Source organism: Parus major, chromosome 2 (genome assembly GCF_001522545.3).
Source record: "Parus major isolate Abel chromosome 2, Parus_major1.1, whole genome shotgun sequence".
Lineage (NCBI taxonomy): Eukaryota > Metazoa > Chordata > Aves > Passeriformes > Paridae > Parus > Parus major.
The window spans coordinates 51,641,636-51,654,110 of record NC_031769.1 but is presented as its reverse complement, the minus strand read 5'-3'; the positions used below and the strand labels follow the sequence as shown (position 1 = coordinate 51,654,110).

General features: G+C 38.6%; 1 protein-coding gene across 5 annotated transcripts in view; it reads right to left on the bottom strand.

The window, feature by feature from the left end:
- Positions 1-12,475, bottom strand: part of HECW1 (HECT, C2 and WW domain containing E3 ubiquitin protein ligase 1) — a 263,533-nt gene that overhangs the window by 91,695 nt on the left and 159,363 nt on the right. For 3 of the 5 annotated variants that reach the window (XM_015618822.2, XM_015618819.3, XM_015618821.2), the window contains one exon: positions 5,648-5,726. In XM_015618822.2, the coding sequence (XP_015474308.1) occupies positions 5,648-5,726 (79 nt within the window). The remainder of the gene's footprint in view (positions 1-5,647; positions 5,727-12,475) is intronic. The other 2 variants (XM_015618820.2, XM_015618823.3) reach the window with 1 other exon arrangement.

Sequence of the window (12,475 nt, the reverse complement as noted above, 5' to 3'; positions counted from 1 at the left end):
CAACAAGGAGATTCTCTGACAGTAATGATAAGCAAAACTACCATAAAGACGTTCTTTCAATTCCCCACAGACATAGCAAGATACTCAACCAGACCCATGCTCCATATAGGAGCATAACAGAAAAGGATGGAGAATCAGATAGAGAACCAGACCCAGGAGTAGACTGTTTTCTAAATTAATTACATTTAGTCTGGTCATCAGTATGCCAGGAGTAAGTTAAGGGAGCTGGAAGCTGTTCTCCCCAAGGGATAAGAGGACTTTGCCAATAGAATATTCCTAGAAATAACACACAAGGCTGTGTCTTTTATAGATGTGTCTCAAGAAGACTCAGTCCATTTAGTCTCTTGATGGTGCATATTTTACTGAATATTCTTCTTAAGATTCCAGATTCTACAACCCAACAGAAAGGTCAAAGACTAGTAAGCAGCAGAACTACTAGTTTTGAGAAACTGATATTGATATTTTAAAACTGATGGAAAATTCCTTTCAACAAATGCCAAGTATTGAATGTCCTTTGTGCTCCCAAGCACTATCCAAGTAACGATAATTGATGTCTTGCAGGTACCTATACTGGCACTTATGCAGAGGTTATTAACCCTAAGAAATTCTACAGTCAACCCACCAAATTCACATTTTTCATACTTAGCATACTAGCCTCATGATCTCAGGACCAGGAAATGAGACATACTCCTCATGAGCCATCTGACCCCTTAAGAAAATGAAGACATCTTGAGTTACACCAAACTTTCCCAGAACATACCTAAAAACAGAACAAATGAAGTTAACAGGATACCAGAAAGACCCCAGTGTTACTGGAATGACCACAGTCAATTTAGATTATGATCTCGGCTGAAGAATAGCAAAATGGAATGTATTCTATCATCTGTTAATTAATGGCAGAAAATAAAAATACTGTCATCTTACTGAGATCCTGACAGTTCATGTATCAAGGCACAATAAACCATCTTCATAATCCATCACCACAAGAGAGTTGCTAATCAGGATGTCAATGGACAGCTCCATCACTCCCCTTCAGATTCCCTTTGTGAATTCCCAAAGAGCAATCAGCTTTGGTTCTGACACTGAAAAAACATACTTGAACAGGACTGGTATCTGGACAGACTACCAATGAGGGAATTGCCAGGGTGCCGATATGTCAGTGTTTCTTTTGTAGACCTTGGACGGAACAAGAAGAACCAATCTTAGAGGGCAGCAGTTCATCTACTGAACTGAGCAACCTAAGACACAGGCATGCCTTCAAAACAACAAAACTCTGCTTGCTCAAGATTGAATGGAAGGCACATAGGTACTGCCTCTCAGCCATGTGCTTTTAAAGCAATATTTTTAGTTATTGTCAGTGGAACAATATTTCAATAGTAAGACCACAGCAATATTGCATTTATTGAAATGTCAGTTTGACTAATGAAGCAGTGTATGATACCAAACTTTATTTGGCAATCACCTCTTTGGAAGAAGGTGAGCAAGGATTTTCAGAAGTATTGCATCTGGGATTAATTAGAGTTCAAGAAACAAATACTAAGGAATTCTAGAAATCAAACAGTAATGTGCAGTGATAAGAAGTCTTAAAATCCAACACAGCAAACTAATGCAGGGAAATTGAGAAAGATACTACTTCAAGTACAAGAGATGACTGACTTGATCAGCTACTGAATGAGATTCTGTAACTGATGATATGCAAGAGATTAAAAAAAGTGCTTCTTTTTGCTCTCAGAAATTACAGACATATAGACAGACTTCACTTTTCTATTAAAATAAAATCCAGGAAGAAAACAAAGAGCTAGTGCAATTGCAAAAGAAGGTTTTAAGATCTGAGATTTAAAAAAAAGACTAAGTGGATCAAATAAACCAAAATGTTTCTGTCACAGGGCTCTCAGGCAAAATATTAAAGACCCTGAAAAAGAGAAGAAAATATTTTTTCCTATCTGTAAATGCTACAAAGAAAAACAAAAGGGTTTCTCATTTGTTAAAAGAAGGGCAGCAGAGGTACTAGGAAGAAAATAGATGTATTAATAAATGAAAGCCAGTAGTGTTGGAATTAAGTATTCCAAAATGTCTGAGAGATAGGCTACCTTTTTAATCATCTTCATCAAGAAGGAAAACACAGAAAAAGTTTGAACCACTAATGTGAACAGCATATCACAGCAAGGGATAAGTGTTTTTATCACTGCAAGTGATTAACCACTGGAGCTAAGTACCATCTTGGTATCCTCAGATCCTGACTAAACACCTGTCTGTGAGACACGTCTGAGTCAAACTCACACAAAGCTCACCACCATGGGGCAAGGTGTCCTGTGTTAAATAGGAGATCAGAGTAGTTGAATTCAAAGCCTTCTGAGGCCTTTCAAACTGCTAGTCTAGGAATACTTTGTAGGCACAGTGTGTACTGGACGTGGTAAAAAGCCACTTCACCTTGACACAAGATCTGACAGGTAAGAAAAAGGCGTGGGATTTGTAGTTATAAAGTAAGCCACTAGGATTTAAAAAAAAAAAAAAAAAAAAAGGAAAATAAAGTGCATTATATATCTGCATTCTGAATAAGCATTTCATGCTAACAACTACTGCCATAATGACCCTTAGCAGGCCTTGCACTATTTTCAGTTGTGATTTATGCTCTAACTTCTATAAACTGACAACTGTTATTACTTGAATACCTGGTCTGACAACCACACAAAAACAACTAACAAGATTCTCAGAGAGGTGTGATGGAGATAAATGCCTGAATGATTGTGCAATGTTCAGATCTTCTGGTAATTTGTTCCCCAAGGACACTTATAAATAAAGTGTGTGAAAACATGAGATATGTGAAATATTAAAGCCTGAAAAAATTTATTTGATGCAACATAGAGCTAGGAGGCATATTATGCAAACCTCATGATAACACCCTAAATATACCAGCCAACAAGACTGGTTTTAAGGGCTTTCAGCAAATGCATTATACTGCTGCTAAACCATGAACCTGCAAGTGAAGTACATTGCAGGAAGCTTAGCACATTTTTTCCTTCTGTACTTCATGCAAGAGAGCTCTGACGCTTTTCAGACACCTTAATGGAAGTGTGACATTCACTGGTAACAGTGGAAAAGGCATGTTTGAAAAGTAAATGCAAAGTGGACTGCAGAGCTTTCCTTAAAGGCTTTTTTCAGTCTAGCTTAATTAAGCTTAAAATATTTCTCTTGATATTTTAAATAATGAAAGCTATAATAATACAGTCATCATAAAAATCATTAAGAAGCTTAACCATGGGAAACTTCCTTATTTGAGATCAGTGTTGCCAGTGAACCTATTAATCTAAACCAGCCTTTCACAGGACCAACTTCCAGTCTTCAAGGAAGCAAACATGAAGTAAAAAAACCTCCTAGTGACACAAAGCAAACTCTCTGCTATTTCCATTCTCAAGAAGCTAGTCATATTCTTGTGCCTTGAAGGATTTTACACCTTTTTCATTGTTTGACATTTTTATTCAATCCAGAAATATTTTCTCAAAAAACCCCTCCAGTGAAACAGTTGGATTTTGTACAACCAAATACTCAATAAACTGCAGAAAGAATAAAGCACTTTGTCAACAGCTTTTTAGAAAAAAACTGTTTCCACACAGCTCATTTCAACAGAGGGTCTCACTGGACTCTATCAGAGGTAGAGAAAGCAATACAAGTCAGCTGAAATGCACTCATATTGTTCAGGGTTTCTTGTGATTTGGCCTACTTTGAGATTTTTCTCTCCCACTCTAATAACTTTTTCTTCTAGAAAAATTATATGGCAGAAAGCATAGCTCTTCTTGCATTCTTTAGATTACAGACTGCTTAGGACACGATTCCTCTGTGTTGGTGCAGTCGCCTCCAGGGACACTAAAGACACTCCAGCCACATATTTTTTAACTGCAACTAAATCAACCATAATTTGGAAGCCTAACTTTTAAGTAATGATTGTATTGACTAATGACTGAAGATAACAGTATACCAAAATATAGAAATTGAAAAGGAAAACTCTGTAAAAGTGAGGGACAGTAGAGAGGTTACTACTGAGATAGTGGTGCAAATGGAAAGGAATCCCAGTTCCTTTTGATGCCTCCGGGAGTTCTGCCTTGATTTGCATTTTATTAGCTAGCATAATAGATATAGGGATAGCAATAATTTTGCTTTGAGAGAGACGTTTTGTTGCATGGTGTTGACTAAGAAGGTAATAGATAGATCTTTGTGATGTATTAATCTGTTAATTTCAGAAAGACTGAAATGGAACTATTTTGCTAACTTAGATTTTTGATAAAATAATTGCCAAATTATGTGATGTGATGACGTTGTTAATATGGATGCGATATATATGCAGATTGATTGCTTGTGAATCACTGGAATAAGATATCCCAAATGTATTATGAGGTATGGTCTTTACTTTAAATCAAGCTGTAAATTAGATACTCTAGTTTATAAAAGGGCCCACTGACACCACATTATTTAGCAGTCTTACAAATTACTACTCTTGACACCTCTTGGCTTACTAGGCAAAAGAATCTGAGAGAATGAAAAACTGTAACTAGCTCTGGGCCACATTTTCTGTGTAAGATTATTTATGGACATTAAAAAATATTAAGTCTACTTCTTTATTTCTGATGAGCTAAACCTTTGGTTTTATCAATGGATGGATGGATGTCCAGTGTGCAACTTGGCAAAAATAAGACGTGTTAAAAAAGCCCTGCCCAACGTCAGTCTGATTTGCCATGTGTATGATAATACACAACCTCTCAAGAACCACACTGGCTGCCTAATTTGGAAAAGCACTGACATGCATCCTTAATAAAGGGAAGCTTGACACAAGCCTATGCCTGTAAAACTTTTGAACTAGGGTACCACATTTACTCTGTACTACATGCTCAAATAATTTCCAAGTCAAGTCAAGCATTTTTCTCTTTGTCTTCCAGGAGCTAAAAAAATAAGGAAATGAACCAGCAAGCATAAGACTCCAAAATAAGAGTCATGCTCATAACCACTCTCTTTTGACAAACTGGTTTCTGTCTACAGATGTGATTTACATCTTGTTCTTACCAAAGCCAGATCAAATGGTTCATAGGTGTCACATGGAAGCATATTAAACCCTTAAAACCTGCAGTTTTACTTTGAAATTCCAAGTAATGAGGTTGAACATTCCTCATGAAATGCAGGTAAGTGAGAGCAGTCTTCTGGCTCAAGAAGTCTGAGAATCACTTTTGAGTGATACAGAGAAGCTTCTGCACCACAGCATATGGATCTGCCTCAGGTCCAGACCATGACTGTGGAACTTGCTTTCCAAGGAACAGAGTACTACCACAAATGGCATTTTGCTCTGTAAATAAAGCACACGCCTTTGATCTTATTTTCCCTGACCTACATATTTAATTGCAAACCGAAAAACCTAATATGGCCCCAGAACTATACTTGGAAGAAGCTACTTGAGCACATAACTCTCATTGAAGGAAAGGAGTGTGACAATAATACTAGATATTTACTCTCTGTCTCAGCATCACTTCTAGAACAACAGACAAAGAATCCATACATATATATACTTACATATACTTACACAGCTGTGTACATGAAAGGTTCTAATAACTTCAGTCACAAACTGTTTGGCCTTAAACCTTTTGTATCAACAATGACTTACCTGACAATGAAAAACTTATCAGTCTCCGACTTCCTTGTCCCTGGACTGAGTCTTCATTGGTGATGCTTTTAAAAATCTGCTGGGAGATAAAGAATTATGAGAAAGTGTAGTCTCCAACAACTATTGAACAGAAAATTAATTAGTAACTGTCTTTTTTACAGAGTCTTAGTTAGTTTTATCAAACTAAGAATCAATTACACAACCAGAGATCAAAACCATGTTTTTATTTAGGTAGTCATTTAACCATTAATGACCTAAGTCATCCCTGCCTGGAAGCTTTCCCTTAAAAAAACAGAATGATGCAAAAATACTACTGTAATTTGAGTACAGCAGTTCTTTACTCAAAAAGGAGCTACTTATTGATCAGGAGATAAAAGTAGTACATAAGGATTGGGATGTGGCTATCACCTCTTGAAACAACTTCCATCTTTATAATACCTCATTAATTGTGTGGAAAATCTTGTTCCAGACAGTTTATTGCATACCTTTGAGAAAGACTTCTGAGAGATTACTAGTACCCTGCATAAAAAACCTACTGTGAATTATGCTAACAATATGCATCGAGGGTGAGCTGGAAAAAAAAATAATTAAAAATCCATAGATTACTCTTTGTACCCCACAGTTCAGTTTTTAATGTCGGTTTTGGTTCAGCAAGTTTATTGGAGAGCTGCTGTTGCACAAATTAGGCCCCAAGCTGCCTTCTGGGTGTGATCAGAAGTGGGAAGCAAGAACACCCATGGGGCAGTGTCTGGGGCATTAGGAGAAGGCCACCACCAGTAGGTTTTGTGTGGAGTCCCTGAGCAGGGCAGAGGAGATGCCATCGGGTGTCAGATTCCAAGTTCAGCAGGGAGGTGGTGCTCTGAGTACTGCTTCCCACCGACTTTGGCGTCAAACCAAGCGCTGCTCTGCCCCCGGGAAGCAGCAGCTCCATGTCACACTTGCCATTCAGCTTTCAGCCAAAAAAGAAAAACAACATTTATGCAGTGAAGTTTCAATTTCTGATGGGAAACAGTAACTGAAGTCCCACTCAGCTGTGACTCACTGCTCGGTATATTAAATATTGTGTAGCCAAGCTTAACTTAGAAAACAAGCTGCTCTCTGCCCCCGGATAGTGCAAAACCTGGGCAAGTGGGTACTTAGCCCAGCTAACAGGGATTAAACAACCACACATGGATGAGACGTAGATAAAAAATACATGGATTGAACTTAGACATCCTTACAAAATAATGGATTCTGTTGGACCTGACTTTTAGTCATAAGCATTTTGTTTCTTCCAGATTATCTAAATGGGATAAAAGGTAATGAGTAGGGCAGGACTATGAATAAATTCCAGTAGAAACATCCCTGTTGGATTACAGCTAATTAGTTGCAATTGCACTATTGGCATTCTCAGCAAAGTAGGTTTCAATATATTTATTGAAACCACCACTGATTTCTGGTTACAGATACATTTAAATCAGAATATATGTGACTATAGGAACTTTATGACAAGAACTCAGCAACCTTTACCAGCCAAAGTTCTGATCCCATCAAGAAACAGTGACCTTTCTTTGTCAACTTATATTTTTCATGCTATGTCACTGCCTGACAATGATTACACATTACGCTTTAATGCTTACTTTTATGGTCTTTTCATGATTTTGTCCAGGATAGTATCAGGGCCAAACAACCTAGATATGTGCACATTTGTAAAAGGCGCTTTTTTCTACTCCTTCAACATTTTTCTGGGGTTTTATTTAGATCTGCCATGTACGTCATGCATCATGTCAGTATGAATAGTTCAGCAAACTGCACTTTGAATAAACAGAGGTGGATCTGATGGGATACTGAAAACCTGTTCAAAACTTTAAAATATTTGCTATTAAATGTCCCTTCAGGGGCCATATCTACATTAGTAAAACTGCATTGAAACAGTTACAATAGAGTGTTGTCACAAATCCTGATACAAAGCAAAGCATCTTCAGCATGGTCAAACTTGCACTAGCAAGGCTTGCCACTATACAAGGATAGTAGTAACACACCCAGTCCCATAAGTGAAACAACAACAAAATAAATTTATTAGTTCCTGAAGGGTCCATCAGTTCTGTGAAGCAGGTGCACCCCACAGCGTCCTGTCAAGTGCTCACCACTCAGCCATACAATCAGGGGTACTAAAAGCCAGCCCTGCTGTGCAAAAGAGTTCCATCCTCAGTAGCTGACCCCTGCATAACTCTCTGAGATGCAGCACTACATCAGCATGCCAGCCCTTTTGAGAATGCCTAGCAATTAACCTTAGCAAAAATGAAACACTTGCTGGAAGCTTTTCTGATTTTCTTCCTGGCCAGGTGGATGAGAAAGGGAATGCACAGCAGAAAGGCTGAAGGAGACAAGCTTTTGTCCTTTGTTTTGAGACCTGTGGTGAACCATTAAAGACTTCATACAACTGAGCCTCCTGTGGAGCTCTACCATCACAAACCTGTGCTCCTCATCCTCCAGCAGTCTGAAGGCACTGGTCACTAAGTCTGATTTTCTGAAAATAAGAAGAGCTATTTGCTGCAGTCTGGATTTCGTTTTCTAAAGCAATACCAGACTGTCCCAGGTAATGAGGACAAGGCTGCACTTGATGCAGGGCAGGGCAAAAGAGGGTGAGTGGTCACCAGAGCTCATCAGCAGCCATATCAAATGAGTTTCATAGTATCTTGAGGCCTGGGATAGGGATGTGCACAGGTCATACTGTTCCTGCTTGCCATTCATCGTGAGGGAAATCTAGACTCATTTCAGTGGCTGCAATATAATTACATTGGGAGTTTTGTTACTGTAAATAAACCTTGAGTTTAGTCATCAGGAGGCAAAAACCCCTCTATCTTCTCAACTGCCACTTAAAACACAGTTAGTTGACAGACAGACAACATTAATCTCATCACTTGACATCCTATGGGCTTGAAGTCCTTCACATGAAAAGGAACAAATGTGATTTTTCCTCAATAACTTCTGTCTTTTTTATGCCCTTGAAGTGAGAGCTCACTCTGAATTAACGTGATATTTTTAGTTTATAATGCCATTTCTGCACATTGCACAACCCAGCCTAATTATTTTACAGGTCCTGCTGATACAAAACAGACTTAATATGCTTTTACTACATACTTCTGCTATATCTAGACATGAAGATGGGACATAAGCTGCAACTTCAAACCTAGCTGAATCTGTCTCCAAAAACCAAAGATTTCTTGAACTGGGTTCAAACCTCCTTTTGATTTTTTTGAATGTAATAGGAGACAGTGTCATAGCCACCGATGTCAGCACATACATTCAAACAGTTACAGAAGCATCTTCCTTTAAAAGGTACTTCCTTTAAAATATTCTCTAGTAAACACACACAGTAAAATCTTCTGGTGTGTGATAGAGTTTCCTAAACTCTGAAGCAAGGTGAAAGATAACTACCAGTACCTGTGATGGCTTACCAGGAAACAGGGGAAGGTACTTGAGGCCAGACTGAAGCCTGTTGGGACTTGCTGACCTCAGGAAATGGCCCAGCTTTGCTAGTGCTTTTCGTTTTTACAGTACAGAGAAAAAAAGAAGACCAAAGGAGAAGACTGAACTTTAAAAATAATAGTATTGTCCTGAAATCACTTTTCCTTGTGAGCAGTTCCTGCAAATGCTAGAAGGAACTTATGTGACCCTGAAAGAGAAAGGAGACAGGTTTCACACTAGCAAAGGGTGCCCTTGGGATTCTTTTTCTCTTTAGCCATGGTATGAGTTATGGAAAAAAAAAAAAAATTCATCTTGAGAAATCCCAGAGTATTACAGTCCATTAGTTCTTGCTGATGCAAAATTTCAACTGCAACACTAAGAATTTGTCTAAGCAGAAAGGCAGAAACAAAAACTCTCACAACTAATTAAAAATATCTCCTAAAATACCCTTCCCTTAACTAGCCAGCCTAAATACGCGTAAGAGTAACAAGGACAATGCTCTTGCTCCTGAAAATTAAGTGGCTTTCAGGGCACCTTTAGGGTGCCCCTATTCAGCCACCCTGTTGCTCTAGGTTATGATAAGACAAATCCTTTTGGACACAGGTACAGTGTGAATACAGGTCTGGAAGAATCTAATTGTTGTAACTGTGTTTACCTGGTGCTCTGTTTGGACACCGCAGTGACTGGTAATAGTGCAGCATGCTGGCAAAACCTCCTTTGCAGCATTAAATTCCTTTTAGCATGCTTGTCTATTGTGCAGCACAACTCAACTATTCTTAAAGTCCTGCTGATACCAAGCAAGATAAATACGATTTTATTATGTGCATCTACCACAGCTAGACATGCACAGCTGAAAAATACAAGCACTTACTCCTTTTCCCACACACAGCACAGAAAAACACTCTCATGTCTTAGTGTTCTGTAGCACTCTTCCTCTCCAGAAGGAAGAGGACATTTTTGGCCACTGTGCTCACATGAAGAGATTCAACAAAGCTAAGTGACTTTTCTTTTTTGCATAAGTGAAAGAAACACCTAAATTAAGTAATCTTACTCTTCACTGACAGCCAAAGCACTTCTTTATCAGGAACTTCTGCTGCAAAAGAATGGTGAAATTTAACTGATATAAATTACCTCCCACAGGTCAGTATTTCTTCCATTTAAACAGAGGAAATTACAGTGATATTAAAATCAGTGCTGCACTACCTGTTTGCTTTCATTGATTTTATATCATGGTGAGCATCATGGACATGACCTAATGCTCAATATAATCAAGTTCCCATTTTACAAGATGCTAATTAAAACCCGGACTATTTTACACTGATAGCACAGATTTGAACTACAGTAATATCTAACACAGATTAAAAAGTCAGGTAAACTTGCAAAGCTCTAGCTGAGACAATACTATCTATTCACAAGAGTTTTTCTTTCAAAAAGTAGGTCTAAGGACACATCAAAGTATTCAGAAGAGTATTCAGAGTACTGCTCCAAGCAGTACTATCTAGACCTATAATCAAGATGGAAGTCTACAATGAAAGAAGACTGGAAACCACAAATGTAAAGCCGCAAAACAATTTCTGTTTGTACAGACTGGCTCTGAGTGTGAAAAGCAGTAGATTAGAGCAATGTAAAAAGGTGAGGCTACAACCTGTGCTTGATTCAAATCAAAAGTGAAAAATAGCCTCAATTTAGCCCCAAACTGTGCATCAGCAAACAGAAAAGTTATTGCTAGGTGTGTCAGAGCTAAAGATGTGGTGTCACAGAGCAAAAGACAAGCTGTCCAGTCACTGTCTGCGCTATGTTTACTTCAAGCTCCAGTTCTCTTTTCCCTGCTTTTCAAGACCACTGAACTTGCCAGCAGATTTAAAGCAAAATAAGTAGGGTTAACAGCCTTGCTGATTTCAGTTTAAACCCGCTTGGAGGTATTATTTTAATAGACCAGAGTGTACATGGCACAGGAGTCCCAAACAGTCCTCAAAAATTTATTCTTCCCTAACCTATTTCTGTCGGCTTTTTACTGTTGCATTCTTGACTTCACTGAATGCTTAACATTAGGTCAACTCTTCAAAATAAGTGGAAAAAGGCTTACATTTTCTACAGCTCAGCAGTGAAGCATCTTATCACAGTAAGAGAATATCAGACATTATCCTGAGTTCACACTTCATATTCTACCATCTTCTTTAGAGAGGGAATTCCTCAGTAGATCTGCAAATGGGTGAATATTCCCATTTCCTCCCAGGTGCTGAATTTAAAAATAAACTGTTCTGTAAAAAAACTGACTAAGCAAACACAGACTGAGTAAGTGCCTCCTTTCACACCATCATTTGGCTTCTTCAGTGAAGAAGCTGCTCTGGGATGAAAGGGGAGAATTCTGAAAGGAACAAATGCAGATCGGAACTCCCTGACTTCCACTGACAGAATTATGTCTATAATCCCAGGCACCACTTTGAAAATCTACCCCTAATTAGTGGCAGTGCTTCAGCTGCAACCCCCACTCTGCTAACAGAATTATCCAGCTCTTGAATGCAATATATTCCACTTATCCTGTTAGCTTGTTAAGCCATTGTGCTGGCACAGTGGTATTTTTCTATCAGGTGCTTCCAAACAGCTGCCAGCTTCTCCGGCAGCAGCCTAACTCCTGCTGGGCACTCTGCTGCCAGCTCACGTCCCTGAAGGACTGTGACCACACACACACACACACACACAGAGACTTCCCCATGTGCCATGGTCAGCAGCATTCTAGCCTTGTAATACGTCACCTTCTCAATGCCATTCCCTAAAGAAGTGAAGGATCTGCCTTTTGTGGGCATATGACCATTTCCCTCTCTCTGCAGAACACATCTTTTGCCCTGCCCTGCAGCAGTGTTTATTGATAACTTTATTCCCAGAAGACAGAAGTTTTTAATTCCAAAAACTCTTGTCCTAGAAATCCCTTAAACAGGTAGCAAGGAAGTGAGTAAAAATTCTTTTTCCCCATGGAACATGTTATGAATTCTTTCACCAGATTCTAGATTACAAACTGTGTCAGCCAAACTAAAATACTGTAAAAATACCCTGCTGCTCAGTGAAGTGCATCAGTGATGTCCTCTAGAAGGCAACTTTCCACAGGCTTACAACAAGACGACATCCAGTAAGAGTACATACTAAGTATATGGAGGTTTCCATGTAGGCATGAAACTATTTCATATTCACCAACCAATTCTGTGTGCATAGCATGCTCTTCCAGCACAACCAGAATCTCAAATAAGGATGTTAGGAGCAAACACTTGCAATTAAAACAAAATCAAGGACAGAGGCAAGAAATCAGTACCTCTCACAAAGTCCAATATCTTTTTCTTCCAAAAATTTATTAAATTCAGGTTCTTAATTGTTTCAACAGCT